The sequence below is a fragment of the Phoxinus phoxinus genome (genome assembly GCF_949152265.1).
Source record: "Phoxinus phoxinus genome assembly, chromosome: 14".
NCBI classification, from domain to species: domain Eukaryota; kingdom Metazoa; phylum Chordata; class Actinopteri; order Cypriniformes; family Leuciscidae; genus Phoxinus; species Phoxinus phoxinus.
The window spans coordinates 32873711-32891082 of NC_136889.1; the positions used below are offsets into that span (position 1 = coordinate 32873711).

A 17372-nucleotide genomic window follows, 5' to 3' on the forward strand; every position below is an offset into this window, starting at 1 on the left:
ATAATAATATCGTATCGTGAGTTCAGTATCGTGATATGTATCGAATCGTGAAATAAGGGTATCGTTACACCCCTAGAAGTTAGAGTTGTTTCTGTAAGTCAATCTTGCTCTGGAAATAAAATAAACGCTCTGTGTGGTTTCATTTGATCTACTCCTTAATGGCGTGTATTCTGTATGTGTTAGACAGGAAGGGCACAGGTAAATGTGACGTTATTATGGGTTTAGGTGAGGATTGTTGGAAGTTCACTTAAATGTAAAAAAAATGTATAGCTTTCAATTACACTGTAGTGTTTGAATGGCTATAATTAATGTTTAAAATGGGGGGGGGGGGGGTAAATTGATTTTTTTTAAATAAAATTATGATAATTATCATGTTTCTTGAGCATTAAATCATCATATTATACTGATTTCTGCAGGATCATGTGACACTGAAGACTGGAGTAATGATGCTGAAAATTCAGCTTTGATCACAAGAATAAATTACTATTAATATTTCACAATAATACGGTTTCTTACTGTATTTTTATCAAATAAATGCAGCTTTACTGAGCATAAGGGACATCTTGCAAAATCGTAATGATTCCAAAAGCAGGATTTTTGGACCAATGAGATTTCACAGTGGGCGGAGCTACCCAGTGATGACATGAAGGCCCCTATTCATATTGCAGCAATTTAGTATAAAGATTTATGTGGTAGAGGACGCTTTTATCTAGGGATGCACCGGTATGAAAATTTTGTCCGATAATTCTTTATATTTGAAAGCAGATAACCGATATATTCGCCGATAAATCCAAATCCAATTTTTTTTTTTTATAATTTTTTTAAGCCTGATCACAAAAACAAAAGTCTCATGATTTATGAGTTATGTCCCAAACACAGAATTACAATGCTGTTCTCATTATAATGTCATGTAGTCGATATGACGGACTTGCGCTGCATGTTGCACTGAACTGCATTTTTCCAATTATATTTCAAGCAATTCAAAACCATCAAATGCGCATCTGAAGGAAATAATCCATTATTTATCGATTTTAATAATATATCGACCACATTTTCTTATCAGGCCGATAACGATAACATTAAAAATGACCCGATATCGTCCGATATACCGATATGGTGGCCGATATATCGTGCATCCTTACTTTTATCGCTTCTTGCAAGCTTGGTAGGACATTCTGCAAAAAGTCAGATTTGTTTAATTTCAGAAGCTAAATGTGTTTCCCCTGAACAAAAATTTTACTAGTGGGTGTAGGACACTAGTTCACATAGTTAATTTATTAAGTGAAGATAGCAAGGAGTCTGAATACATTTTTTATTTGACTGTACGGGTGAAACTAGAAAAACTAGAATATGTTAAAAGTTCATTTATTTCAGTAATTCAACTTAAAAGGTGAAACTAATATATTATATAGACTCATTACATGCAAAGTGAGATATTTCAAGCCTTTATTTGTTATAATTTTGATGATTAAGGCTTACAGCTTATGAAAACCCCAATTCAAAATTAGAATATTCATAATTTTTATTAAAGCTGTAAGCCATAATCATCAAAATTATAACAAATAAAGGCTTGAAATATCTCACTTTGCATGTAATGAGTCTATATAATATATTAGTTTCACCTTTTAAGTTGAATTACTGAAATAAATTTACTTTTGCACCATATTTTTCCAGTTTTCACGTGTATATTGTGTATTTTCTGTCGCGTTTCGAATGGCTCATCTTTTGTCTCGCGTGTGCTCCTCAGTTTTTAAAGATAAGAACACCCCCTCTCCGTTTGTGGAGACGTTTCCGGAGGACGACGGAGAAGCGGCCCGGGGAGCCCTGCCCGATCACATCTACATGGACGCCATGGGCTTCGGCATGGGGAACTGTTGCCTGCAGGTGAGGGCACGTTCTCCTCATCGCCTTGCACTGAGAATGTTGTGGTCATGTGACTGACGTCGGGTCCATGTTACAGGTGACCTTCCAGGCTTGCAGCATCAGAGAGGCGAGATACCTTTATGACCAACTGGCCGTTTTCTGTCCAATAGTGGTAAGAGATCACGGGTCATATTTCATACTGTCCATTTTTTATATATATATATATATATATATATATATATATATATTTATTTATTATTATTATTATTATTTTTATTTTTTTATTTATTTTTTTCAAAATAAGTTTTTAGGGTTAGTTGCATGTAATTATGCATAATTTACTGTTATTACTATGGTAAGTACATGTAATATGCAGTGTTGGGCAAGTTACTTTAAAAAAGTAATTACAGTTACTAGTTACTTATTCCAAAAAGTAACTAAATTAGTTACTCAGTTACAAATGATAAAAGTAACTAGTTGCGTCAGAAAGTAACTATTGCGTTACTTTCAAGTACATTTTTTTAAATGCTCAAATGCGATCTCACCTCCACCCCTCTTTACCGGAACTTATACTACAGGGCTGTTGAATGCTTGAATCTGATTGGTTGACGAACGTTCTGAGGTGTGCAATTATTTTCAGGGAACCGCACGGCTAAAGTAGGTCCGGCAGGTCTTAACCGCATTACCGCTCCATATCACTGCGCGTAGTTAATGTAATAACGGACAATACGATACAATTCATAACAAGAAAAACCATGCAGCCCCATGCGCTTGATCTGCAATTTTCAATGTCTAACTTCACAATTAATGGAAACATGCAGTTTAATTTTAATAAATAACGTATAGTCCTATATATAATCAATAGAAAATTAAACTGAATATTTCAAATTGATAGTCCTGCTGCACGGGTTTTCGTAATTATTGCAGATAATATAACAAATAAATAATTATTGATAGGCTATAGTCTACTGTCACTAATAGAAAAAAGAATGAACGAATTATTTAAAACGAATTGAATGAATAAATAAATAAATAATAATATTGACGCACATCTCTCTCTCATAACTGCATTAATAACTGCATAAAGCCGGGGACACACTTGCTGTAAGGCCGGTTATGAATGTAATTTAATACTTATGACTGATCATGCACGCGTTTTCAGCGCGTTCAGTCTGTGTTCACAGCGGTGTTTAAAATCTGCTGCATTCACAGTCAGAGAATATTTCTAGTCGTTACGTGTGTGTCCAGCATTACTCTGCTATCAGCGGCTCAAACCTCCGCTAACTCTAAAATGACGTTTTGGCATTAGCAACGGAGCATGGGTTTAGATGCGCAAGGAATTAGTCCTACATACAAGAGCGTTTTAATGACAAAAACTTTACAAACGTCTTGAAATACATCATCTGAACAATATCTCGAGGTGTGGTAACTGTAGTATAAGCGGAATAATTGACTTCAGGCCGTTGAATTATTAGAAAAATAATGCACACCCGAGGAGTAACTCCGCTTCGCGTCGTGACCGCATTACCACCTCGGGTGTGCATTATTTTTCAAATAATTCAACGGCCTGTCGTCAATTATTCCTTACTTAAAATACATGTGCATGTTCAATTATTTATGATAAATCTGAATATTATAATGAAATGTACACTTAATACAATACATTATTAACAGAAACAATGTACACAAATCTAAACTATTTTAATGTTGCTGTGGGACAAAGTGAGACTAGCCTCCAATCAAATGCATTGTATGTAGATATTATGTTTATATAGTGGATCGATACAAATATCACAATTGATGTTTTTGATATTTATTGCCCCTCAACGGGCCACAACTGGGCAAAATTTAATTATTATTAAAGTCATTATTGTGTTAGTTGAGAAAAACATTGAAGAGACATTACAATAAGGTTTTGTTAGTTAATTACATTAGTTAACATACACGTATAATGAACTGCACTTATACAGCATTTATTAATCTTTGATAGTGTTAATTTTAACATTTACTAATACGTTATTAAAATCAAAGGTTGTATTTGTAATTTTTGTAATTGACAGTATATAACAAAAGTATATCCATAAATCCCTCTGTAATTTTTTCCCATCTAATATGTGAACACAATGAAAAAATATTTTGAACCTGGCTTTAACCAATACTCAGATTTTTTTTTAAATATATGCAAATGAACGCATATTTAATTAGATATTGCCTAATTTGCATATTTAAAAATTAAATTACAGAACTTGTAATACATTTTTTTTCTCATCTTAATGTAGGTAATCAACTGGGAAAGTTTCATGGTGATATCTGCTAGTTAAAATGTTTTCCCTATTCACCTGTAGTGTCTCGCCTTAATTAATTAATGTTAACAAATAAGACGTTATTGTGAAGTGTTGAGCTTTAGAAAGAAATATTCTGTTTCAACACATAATTTATTACACACAAACTTTTAAGGCTATAATGTGGCCATAATTTTTTTTGGTGGCATGAATGACAAATGATAAATATGAAACTAAAACGATCACGATCTTAATGAGTGAGTCACTGAATCATTCATTCACCCGACTCATTCAAACGGTTGATTCGTTTGAATGAATCAAATGAATCAACAATGCAAGTGACCGTCTTTATGAGTGAGTCACTGAACCGATGACTCACTCGATTCGTTAAATGCTGTGTGTTGCTCGGGGCAACATTTTATTGGCCAAAAACTGACAATATTGTCTAAAAAGTAACATTAAATTCTTGTTTATTGTATTGTTGTATAAAATTAACATTTGCAATTGTGCTGATATTCAGAAAAACACTGTTCTTGCTGTGATATGGCTAAAGTATATCATATAATATAAATATAAGACAAAACTCATACATGGGATTTCTTTGCTCTCATAATCATGAATTTCAGTGCATTTCAACTGCATCCTAATATAGTTCATCTCTCTGCATCATGATCATAAACTAAACTTTATGCAATGTAAGATGGCGTATCTGGGATAGGGTGTGTGCTGTGCGTTGATCATTTTTAACATCTATCGTTTATTTATATTATAGTAGTTGAAGACACTTAATATAAAGTGGGACAGCAGAGAGAGTAAAACTTTGCATCACAAATTTTTTTTATTCACCACTGTATTCAAATTCCTGTTGTTAAATAACATGTATATAAATATGGGGAGATGGACTTGAAAACTTTAATGCATGTAGGACTGCTTTTAAAAAATAACATCCAAATTGTATTGAATTGAATATAATTTAATTGTAGTTTTAAAAAAGGATATTCTAACTTTGACGCCCTAGTTGAAAATTGAACATCTTTACCATTATCCATGAGGCAACATGTATAACCCACCGTCATCATTTTCAGTTTTGTGTGCTCATCAGTTTTACAACCTTTTCAGACTCAGTTGTTAATGTTTCCAGAAAGGCGCAGTGTTCAGTGTTGCTGTGTGTTTGTGCAGATGGCTCTCAGTGCCGCCTCTCCGCTGTATCGCGGACTGGTTTCAGACATCGACTGCCGCTGGGGAGTGATCTCTGCGTCTGTGGACGACCGGACCCCGGAGGAGAGGGGCCTGGAGGTGAGCACACCTCACACAACTACATAACTAGTGCTCAAGACTTCTGGCCATATTCATAAACCAATCGTTTCATTTTCAAATTGGCCTTTTCTGGGTTTCTTGCACTATGGAGCAAATAACCTACTGTTTTTAAAGGGATAGTTCACCCAAAAATGTTAATTATCCCATGATTTACTCACCCTTGAGTCATCCTTGGTGTATATGGCTCTTCTTTCAGACGAATACAGTAGGAGTTGTATTACAAAATGTCCTGGCTCTTCCAAGCTTTATAATGGCAGTGAATGGCTGTTTCTGTTTTGAAGTCCATAAAAGTGCATCTGTCCATCATAAAAGTGCATCTGTCCATCATAAAAGTGCATCCATCCATGATAAAAGTGCATCTGTCCATCATAAAAGTGCATCCATCCATGATAAAAGTGCATCTGTCCATCATAAAAGTGCATCTATCCATGATAAAAGTGCATCTGTCCATCATAAAAGTGCATCTGTCCATCATAAAAGTGCATCTGTCCATCATAAAAGTGCATCTATCCATCATAAAAGTGCATCTGTCCATCATAAAAGTGCATCTGTCCATCATAAAAGTGCATCTGTCCATCATAAAAGTGCATCTGTCCATCATAAAAGTGCATCTGTCCATCATAAAAGTGCATCCATCCATCATAAAAGTGCATCTGTCCATCATAAAAGTGCATCTGTCCATCATAAAAGTGCATCTGTCCATCATAAAAGTGCATCTGTCCATCATAAAAGTGCATCTGTCCATCATAAGTGCATCTGTCCATCATAAAAGTGCATCTATCCATCCATCCATCATAAAAGTGCATCTGTCCATCATAAAAGTGCATCTGTCCATCATAAAAGTGCATCCATCCATGATAAAAGTGCATCTGTCCATCATAAAAGTGCATCTATCCATGATAAAAGTGCATCTGTCCATCATAAAAGTGCATCTGTCCATCATAAAAGTGCATCTGTCCATCATAAAAGTGCATCTGTCCATCATAAAAGTGCATCCATCCATCATAAAAGTGCATCTGTCCATCATAAAAGTGCATCTGTCCATCATAAAAGTGCATCTGTCCATCATAAAAGTGCATCTGTCCATCATAAAAGTGCATCTATCCATCCATCCATCATAAAAGTGCATCTGTCCATCATAAAAGTGCATCTGTCCATCATAAAAGTGCATCTGTCCATGATAAAAGTGCATCTGTCCATCATAAAAGTGCATCCGTCCATCATAAAAGTGCATCTATCCATCCATCCATCCATCATAAAAGTGCATCTGTCCATCATAAAAGTGCATCTGTCCATCATAAAAGTGCATCTATCCATGATAAAAGTGCATCTGTCCATCATAAAAGTGCATCTGTTCATCATAAAAGTGCATCTGTCCATCATAAAAGTGCATCTATCCATCCATCCATCCATCATAAAAGTGCATCTGTCCATCATAAAAGTGCATCTGTCCATCATAAAAGTGCATCTATCCATGATAAAAGTGCATCTGTCCATCATAAAAGTGCATCCATCCATGATAAAAGTGCATCTGTTCATCATTAATAGATGCACTTTTATGATGGATAGATGCACTTATGATGGATAGATGCACTTTTATGATGGATGGATGGATAGATGCACTTTTATGATGGACAGATGCACTTTTATGATGGACAGATGCACTTTTATGATGGACAGATGCACTTTTATGATGGACAGATGCACTTTTATGATGGATAGATGCACTTTTATGATGGACAGATGCACTTTTATGATGGACAGATGCACTTTTATGATGGATAGATGCACTTATGATGGATAGATGCACTTTTATGATGGATAGATGCACTTTTATGATGGATAGATGCACTTTTATGATGGATAGATGCACTTTTATGATGGATAGATGCACTTTTATAATGGATGGATGGATAGATGCACTTTTATGGACTTCAAAACAGAAACAGCCATTCACTGCCATGATAAAGCTTGGAAGAGCCAGGACATTTTGTAATACAACTCAGGTTGTCAAAAATGGATTGAGTACTGTAATGTAAACAATCAATGATTATAATGTTAAACTATGCTTGCCCCTTAACAGAATGCTTAGGATATCCTTTGTTCTATTGTTCTCTTTTTGTTTTGTTTTTTGTTTTGTTTTTGTTTTTTTCTGCCTTTCTTGATGTTGAAATCTTGAAAAATCTTCAATAAAAACACAGTAAAAAAACAACAACAACAAAAAAAAAAACTCAGGTTGTCTACGTCTGAAAGAAAATGACTCGAGGGTGAGTTAATCATGGGTAATTTTACTTTTTCTGTGAACTATCCCTGTTTTTTGGGCTAAATTCCTTCACTAAATTATATAATTTTATAATTAGTCTACATGATGATCCGTAACGCCCTCATCCAAACAATAGACCATCGCACTTCAGTAATGATTCGAGAGATCCCAGACAGACCTGTGTGAATCATACATGAAACGACTCCGTTAATCATTTAAGAAGAAAACTACTCTCATCCAAACTGTCCCTTTTGAGAATTTACAAAGTGAGAACTTTGTAAGTACAAATGTTAATGTCAAATGACAATAAAAGCTGCATGTGTAATAATTAACAATGCTGTCGGAAGATCTGATGTCAACTGGTCTACCGGCTAAAGGCTTCTGATATAAACTCAGTCAAACTTTAGTAATTCTGGCTCACTGAGAACTAAAATTATGCTTAAAATGTTTGATTGGCTCTAGTTTTCAAGATATGCTATAGGGTCCGTGTGGACGACCCTTGATTTGAGAATAGTGGAGGATAAGTGATTAAAAGGTGAAACTAATATATTATATAGACTCATTACATGCAAAGTGAGATATTTCAAGCCTTTATGTCATAATTTTGATGATTACAGTTTATGAAAACCCCAAATTCAAAATTAGAATATTCATAATTTTCATAAGCTGTAAGCTATAATCATCCAAATTATAGCAAATAAAGGCTTGAAATATCTCACTTTGCATGTAATGAGTCTATATAATATATTAGTTTCACCTTTTAAGTTCAATTACTGAAATAAATGCACTTTTGCACCATATTCTAGTTTTTCCAGTTTCCCCTGTACAACTGACAAGTGCTGTCAACACAGTATATCCTATATATAAAAGTAGCACTTTTAGCATAGCTTAGCATAGATCATTAAATCTGATTAGACCGTTAGCCTCTCTCTCTCAAAAAAATTACTAAAGAGTTTTGAAAAGTTGCGATTTTCTAGGCCAATATGGTCCAGGTCATATTGGCCTAGAAAATCGCAACTTTTCATTTTCTGTCTGTCTTTGTACGCGATGTAACTACAGAAGAGTCCACTTTTAAATAAGAAAAATATTGAAACTTTTTGGCAATTTTTTTGAGAGAGATGCTAACGGTCTAATCAGATTCAATGATCTATGCTAAGCTATGCTAAAAGTGCTACCGCCAGACCCGGAGATCGGCTGTAAAACTGTTTAACTCTCGGGGAGAGTTATTTAGTAAAATTAATCTCGTTTTTAATTTAACTTAATTTCGTTTTTCCTTTATTTAAATTTCGTTTTTCTTTATTTAAATTTCGTTTTTTCTTTATTTAAATTTCGTTTTTCTTTATGTAAATTAAATTTTTTCTTAGTTTAAATTGTGTTTTTTCTTTATTTAAATTTCGTTTTTCTTCATTTAAATTTCGTTTTTTTCTTAATTTAAATTGTGAAGAATTAGCCTATTTCCAAACAAAGTGGATTGCTCCTTTAAGCGCACACAAAACGTGATGTGAACATAAAATGGCCTCTTAAAAATTAATTATCTGTCTGTTTCTTTGCAGCCGCTGAAAAACAACAAATTTAAGATCAATAAATCCAGGTATGACTCGATCGACAGCTACCTCTCCTGCTGCGGCGAGAAATACAACGACATTGAGCTGACCATCGACGAGGAGATCAACAAACAGCTCCTCGATGCAGGTAAACACACACACTGCGGCTGTTCCCGCTCTTATGTACATTCAAGCAAATGTAGACGGCATCCCTGATTATAATGGGGCGTTCGCACCGCAGGAATTAGGAACGAGTTAGTTGTAGGAACTCCTTATGGGGAAGTAAATGAGTTCATTTGGTGCGTTCAAGTCCTCCTGGGAAGTTCTTGCGCACGATGTGGGAAGTTGTTTACGACGGCGTTCAAGTCACTTTGGTGTGTGTGTGTGTGTGTGTCGTTGTGTGTGTGTGTGTGTGTGTGTGTTATCCAAGCATTAATGGCAAGGCAAGACTCTTATACTGTGAGCGGCACATATTACCGGCACATTTTTCCCTCATTTCTGCTTCGAGGTCTTGATTGTGTTTCTTTGAGGTTTATAATCCAGTGTTCCTGTAATTCTTTTGTCTTTTATGAATTTAATGAACAACTCTGTCTCATATTCTGTCCGAACACCTTCTAAGTCATGTGACTGTAAATGCGCAAAAACTGTTTCCATTGCAGTTTTGCCAAATATTTATTTTTCAAATTGCCTGAAAAACCTCCTCATGCGAGCGTAAAAACTTTCTTGCGCTAAGTGGGAGTTTTTGAGAAATTGACGTGTTTCCGTTGAGCGTATTTTCAATTCGCAATTTGAAGGTTAATGGAAACACGGCTAATGACAGAGTTAAAATGTGATCGCAGCGGCCATTAATCGGCAGTCGGTGAACACGTCAAACTTACGATCAGACACTTCGGATGTTGGCCTGGGTTCAGAGGAAGCTTTTAGGTGTCCCAGAACCAAATCATGGCCATTAGTGATCTGCCCATTAGGGAACCATTAGTGTTCAGGGAACCAGCCTGGAGGCCAGTACCGAAAGCCCCTGATGTGTTCGTGTTGTGCCACTCGATGTAGACCATGTGACACCACAGAAGAAGTCAGTGTTCTCAAGCGATGTGTTTTGCACTGTTGCAGGCATTGACAAACTGCTGGCTCAGCACATCGCACACCTCTTCATCCGAGACCCGCTGTCGCTCTTCCAGGAGAAGATTCACTTGGACGACGAGAACGAATCGGACCACTTCGAGGTATTATAGGAGGAGTTCACTTCAGAGTTAAAACTTCCTGATGATTTACTCTCCCGCACGTCATCCAAGATGATCACGTCTTTCTCTCTTCAGTCGAAAACACATTTGTGAGGAACACACTCCAGATGTTCTCCATATAGTGACTTCAATGGTCCAGCGGGTCGAAGGTCCAGATGTGAGTTTCAGCTTCAAAGTCTCTCACGATCCAGCCGAGGAATAAGAGTCTCATCTAGACAAACCAGCCGACATTTTATAACTAAATACACATTTATATACTTTTAACCACTAATGCTCGTCTTGCACTGGCTGTGATGCGACACACATTACGTTATCGGGTTGAAAGGTCAAGCGTGATGTCGGCAGAAAATCCTGGAGTGTGTTCCTCAAAAACCTTAATTTATTCTCGACTGAAGAGAGAAAGACGTGAACATCTTGGATGACGTGTGGAGAGTAAATTATCAGGACATTTTAACTCTGAAGTGAACTAATCCTTTAAAATTAACATCAGATTTTTACTGTTCTAGCAAATTGATCAACATTAACAAACAAGAAATGTTAATATTAGGCCAGTGTTTGCCACATAGTTGGAAGGATTTGTTCATCTAGTTTGTGAGAGTGAACCACGGTTTATTTTGCATGTTCCAGAATCTTCAGTCGACCAACTGGCAGACAATGAGGTTCAAGCCCCCCCCGCCGAACTCTGACATCGGCTGGAGAGTCGAGTTTCGCCCCATGGAGGTGAACACACACACACACACTCACACTCTCACACACACACACACGACTGACTGTGTGCTTAGCAAAAGCTAAGACCTTGGTAGTAGGTTGTCAGGTGTGCCATGGAAATTTATCAAATTCTAGGGGTCACGATATATCCCAACACAAAAATGCAACAATATGTGTCGTGGATAATGACAGTATGTATTGTGTATAGTTCACCCAAAATTAAAATACTGTGAGGAAAAAAAATTAAAGTTTTCAGAGTTTAGTGTCAGTACTACATTAAACTACTTTATATAATGCTGAATATAATGTATAATAATGCATTGTGGGAATATTTCTGTGTCCTGATAATGCCAAATGTCTGATGTTAACTGTAAAAAGTCCAACATTATTTAAAATATATCTAGTCAAGAGTGCAAATATATTATTTTGTCTAAAATAATTCAGTATTTTCAGCTCTATAATCATGAGTATTGTTATTCTGGTGTCTCGATTGTCCTGAGTGTTGGGTTTCCAGCACCAAGTCTATTCATTTACACAAACAAATTTACAGTTGATTAAAATGCTAAATTTGATATTACATTGTGTGTTTCTTTTACCATATGTCCTGGAGTATCACAATAATATCGTATCGTGATATGTATCGAATCGTGCGCACGAGAAACCGTCGATATAAACTTCAATATTTCATACAAAATAATCAGAAAATGTAATAGCACAACATGCTGTCAACACAGACTCCGTCCATCCAAACATATGACGTGACATGATCATGACCGATATTGTGAAATTCACCCTATTGTATGTAAAATTGTTGGGTTTGGTTTGCATAAACATGAAATGCATAAAATCATATGTAACTTTTTCTTTTCTTTTTTTCCAGGTCCAACTGACGGATTTTGAGAACTCTGCTTATGTCGTATTCATCGTTCTTCTCACCCGTGTGATCTTGTCCTATAAGCTGGATTTCCTCATTCCATTATCAAAGGTGTGTGTGTGTGTGTTTTTTACACATTTAGCATTTAAACTGATTTATGCACAGCAGAAAAATGTGATTCTAGGGATGATTTTAATTGGCAGAAATACTGTGCATATTCTTAAGGCGAGATACGGCAGGCAAAAACATTTTGTTGTTGTTTTTCACTGGTCAATTTTGAGATTTTGGGATGTTTGTCTTCAATAACATGTCTTCTTTCAGACTTGTGGTGAAAAAAAGTCAGAAATACATATTTAGGTCTTTATTTTACTAACTTCTGTTTGCGTCTGTAGATTTCTCATAAATTCAACAAAAATTGGCGTTATAAATCATCATGATCCGCGATCTCTGTCTGCACCGTCATCACACACACCGTTAGAAAGCTCTCTCTCTCCTGTACAATGCTGTCGGATCCAAATATGGACATTTCCTTTTTATCAGCAACCAATCGTGAAAGTAAAACGGCTGAATGCACAATCTCATTGGTTGATGATAAATCTTTAAAGCCCGTTTTCTCAAAATGACTTTTCTGTCATTCTCCAAGTCTGAAATCTCCACTTCAGTCGCACCGATACACACCAAACCTTCCAGTCTTGTGCCTAGTTATATTATGAAGACATCTACAGAGGGATTTGTAAATATATTATTCCTAGCCTGATTTATATAACATGATATTCTCAAAAACATGGCGAAAATAAGTTTAAGGCTATTGACAGTATATTCTGATTTACAGGATAACAAAAGTAGATATCCATAAATCCCTCTGAAATGTTTTCCCCCATCTAATATGTGAACACAATGAATAAATAATTTTGAACCTGGCTTTGTCCAATACTCAGATTTCGTTTTTTTTTTATATATATATATATATGCAAATTAGTGCATAATTAATTCGATATTCCCTAATTTGTATATTTAAACATTAAGGCGAGACACGGCAGGCAAAAACATCGTTTTTTTTTCACTGGTCAATTTTGAGATTTTGGGCTATTTGTCTTCAATAACATGTCTTCTTTCAGACTTCAGAAGTCCAAAATACACATGTAGGTCTTTATTTTACTGCACTTTGTCTATTTGCGTCTGTAGATTTCTCTGAAATTCAACAAAAGTTGGCGTTCTAAATCAACTCGCTGCTCCGCGATCCTGTGTTCTTCCTTTAATCTCACACACCGCTGGACAGCTCTCTCTCTCCTGTACAATGCTGTCGGATCCAAATATGGTCATTTCCTTTTAATCAGCAACCAATTGTGAAAGTATATGGGTATTTAACCCTAAAAGCGAAATCTCATTGGCTGATGTCAATTTCTGACGCCGTGATTGGTTCAGAAGCATCACGTGACGCGCTCTGACATTCAGATGTGTGTTTCTGACTGTTTTTCTGCTCAGTTAAAGGCCATAAATGCTGTGTTTATAAGTTTTGATGTGATTTAGGTGGTTTGTATTGTTGTTGCTAGTGATTTGATAAGATATTGTCAGTAAATAGTTGTTTCCACTAAAAAAAGTATGATTTTTTACATTACAAATCTTTAAATGCCTTTTTCTCAAAATGAGTTTTTTGTCATCCTCCAGTATAAACATCTCAGCCGATGTACACCAAACTCTCCAGTTACACACTTAGCAGTATTCTGAAGATATGTTCAGAGGGATTTGTTAAGAAATCATTCCTGGCCTGATTTATGTGACATTTTAATAAAACTTTTTTTTATTTTTTAAGGCTATGGACAGTATATTTAGATTTCCTAGGTCATGAAAGCATATATCCTGAAATCCCTCTGAACATCTTCTTTCATCTTGTGTGTAATCAAAATGAAAAAATAATTTTGCACCTGTCTTATTCATATGTTCAGATCTATCCCGTGAAAATATATGCAAAATTGTGCATATTCAATGAGATAATGCCTAATTTGCATAATTAAACATACAAATTTCAAAAACTTGCGATACATTTTTTTATGAACTTGTGTAAGTAATCAACTGAGGAAGTTTCATGGTGATATCTATTATTTTAAAAATTGTACCCTATTCACCTGTAGTGTCTCACCTTAAATGACAGAAAACTTGTAATACTTTTTTTGTCATCTTAATGTAGGTAATCAACTGGGAAAGTTTCATGGTGATATCTGCTAGTTAAAATGCAAGACATTTGTATTTTTGTAATTTTTTGCAACTCTTTTGGTTTAGGTCGATGAAAATATGAAAGTTGCTCAGAAGCGAAATGCCGTGCAGGAAGGCATGTTTTATTTCCGGAAGGACGTCTTTAAAGGTTAGTTGGCAGTAAAGTTGAACGGTCATCAGTGTTGAGCTGTGACACGACTGAACTCCTGTGGAGATCTGTGGCAGTGCATGCTGGTTCCTCATTTACTGTGTGTAACTACTATGAACACATTTAAATTAAATGTTTGCTACAGAGTGCACTTGTATACATACAAGTACAATATAAAAACCTGTATTTAACAATAACTGCATGTAATTCATTTCTGTAATGACATCTATAATTACACTGTTGACCAGGACCACAGTTTTGTTTTTGGGAAATTACATTTTATATCACTGAATTTGTGAAAGCGTATATAAAATGATACCAGTTTCACTCCACTGCTGGGTTAGTGATTCATTAACTGGTTCTTTCGGACAGTTTGCTTCAGTGAACCGGTTAAAATAAAACGATTCACCAGTTCGTTTACATAATCACACAATGATGTCACATATGTGACCCTGGACCACTAAACCAGTCACATGGGTAAATTTTTTTACATTGAGATTATATATCACATGAAAGCTGAATTAATAATCGTTCCATTGATGTGTGGTGTGTTAGGATTGGACAATATTTGGTCGAGATACAACTATTGAAAATCTGGAATCTGAGGGAGCAAAAAAATCTAAACATTGAGAAAATCTCCTTTAAAGTTGTGCATTTATGTTCACGATTGTGCTGCATTCACTCACAAAAATACATGTTTATATATTTACAGTAGGACATTTACTAAATATCTTCATGGAACATGATCTTAATATCCTCATGATTTTTGGCATAAAAGAAAAATGGATAATTTTTACCCATACATTGTTGGCTATTGCCAAAGATATACCCGTGCAGCTCCAGACTGGGTTTGAGTGACAGGGTCACGTATACTCAATTCTGTTATCAAAGCACCGAATAATGACGTGAAATGCTGATGTTTTATATGTCTGACGCATATATAGTGAATAAACTAGTCTTAAAGGATTAGTTCACTTTAAAAAAAACTTTTGCTGATAGTTTACTCACCCCGATGTCATCCAAGATGTCCATGTCTATCTTTCTTCAGTGGAAAAGAAATGAAGGTTTTTGATGAACACATTTCTCCATATAATGGACGTCAATGGGCCCCAAACGGGTCAAGGTCAGATGACAGTGTCAGCGCCGCTTCAACGGGCTTTAAACGACACCAGACGATGAATACGGGTCTCATCTAGCGAAACCATCGTCATTTCAAACATAAAATATAGCTGCAAGCAGCGATTACGGGCCCAAGCCGGTGGCACCGCCACCCTGGTGCCTTTAGTTACACTAAAGGCACCGGGCTGGCGCTGCCACCGGCTTGGGCCCTCCATCGCTGCTTGCAGCTATATTTATATATATATATATATATATATATATATATATATATATATATATATATATATATATAAAGCCGCCATCCCGTTGCCTTTCGGGTTCCTGTGCACGACGGGCAATAACGTAACCCGTTTGACTGTCGAGAGGGCAATATAGCCCTATGTATCACTCGATTTTATTTAACCAAATGTTTTTTTAACAAAATATGTTATTTATCTGATTCATCCAACCCTATACTGCACTCTTTTACTAATACTATATTATATTTCATCGTTTTCATGTCTTGCCCTCAAACATATCTGTTTAATCTGCTTATTTTTAAGTTACACATAATACATTGATTGAAAAAGAAACTCAAACTTTTTGTTTATGATAATATTATTTGATACAGAAAGAAATAAGTGAGACTGTGGGAGTGAGGGGAGGGTAATGACAGCCAAAGGGAGACAGAGACAGATAACTTTTGAAACTAAAAAAATGACATCCTAACTTTGATAATGTTTAAATATACATAAAAATGCAGCATATCATTAATTGAAATTAGTGTACTTTAAAACACTTGTTTAAAATAAAAAACACATTTATACATAGTATAAAACACTAGATGGCACAATTGTTCATAGTCTTTCTGCTCCCCTCCCCACACACACAGACAGGGGGCTGTCTGTGTGTGTGCCCTCCCTCCCCTCCCCACACAGACACACACACACACACAGAATGGCTGGGGGAACTCTGTCAGAGAGACAAAACCACATTCAAACCAAAATATCTGACTTCCTGTTGGTCGGAGCTAATGACTGTAAATCAGAAAGTTGTCCGGCTCGATGTGCACAATATACATACCAAGTTTTGTGACTGTAGGTAAAACTATCCCCCCCACTTTTGTCAAAAGTAACACACTTCCTGCTGCCAGTTGGTGGCGCTATAACTTTGACTCACATTAGTTACATCCATGTGATCGCTCTCTTACAACAAACACGCTACTGAAGTTTCATCAAGATCAATTAATGTATGAAGACGTTATAACACATCGTGTTTCTCTTTTCTCGCCATAATTTCGTTTCCTCGCCACGGCCAAACTGTTCGAGATATCAAAAATCCGTCAGCAATTTAGTATCCTCAATGTCTTGACGTCATGCTGACCGAGTTTGGTTGCGATTGGATGAATTTTCTAGAAAGAGTGTTTCAAATGCCAGAACATGCGTTTTCATACCACCCACAATAGCCGACTTCCTGTTGGGCTGGCGTAAAACTTAGAGCACGAAAGTTGTTCGGCCCGATTAAATCTAAATGTGTACCGAGTTTCATATTATTACATGCAAGCGTGTTTGATATACGGACAAGTGTTTTAATCCCATTCCAGGGGGCGCTGTCGAGCCCCCCTGCCACGCCCGAGTTTTCGAGCACGTTAAGGGCCCCAAAAGTGCCCGAGATTTTGCACACAGCAGAGAAAGGGTTAAACTAAACTAGCCCCCCTCCTCACACACACACACATACACAGATCCCCCCTCCCCTCCCCACCCCACACAGACAGACACACACACACAGAATGCCAGAGAGACAGAGAGAGACACAATTCA

At 36.2% G+C, this 17372-nt stretch overlaps 1 protein-coding gene across 1 annotated transcript in view; it reads left to right on the top strand.

Annotated features, from left to right (window-relative positions):
• gclc (glutamate-cysteine ligase, catalytic subunit) overlaps positions 1–17372 on the top strand; it is a 48697-nt gene that overhangs the window by 20653 nt on the left and 10672 nt on the right. Inside the window, exons 6-13 of the mRNA XM_079634698.1 lie at positions 1748–1884; positions 1961–2035; positions 5325–5441; positions 9279–9417; positions 10380–10492; positions 11138–11230; positions 12099–12203; positions 14373–14454. Of these exons, the coding sequence (XP_079490824.1) occupies positions 1748–1884; positions 1961–2035; positions 5325–5441; positions 9279–9417; positions 10380–10492; positions 11138–11230; positions 12099–12203; positions 14373–14454 (861 nt within the window). The remainder of the gene's footprint in view (positions 1–1747; positions 1885–1960; positions 2036–5324; positions 5442–9278; positions 9418–10379; positions 10493–11137; positions 11231–12098; positions 12204–14372; positions 14455–17372) is intronic.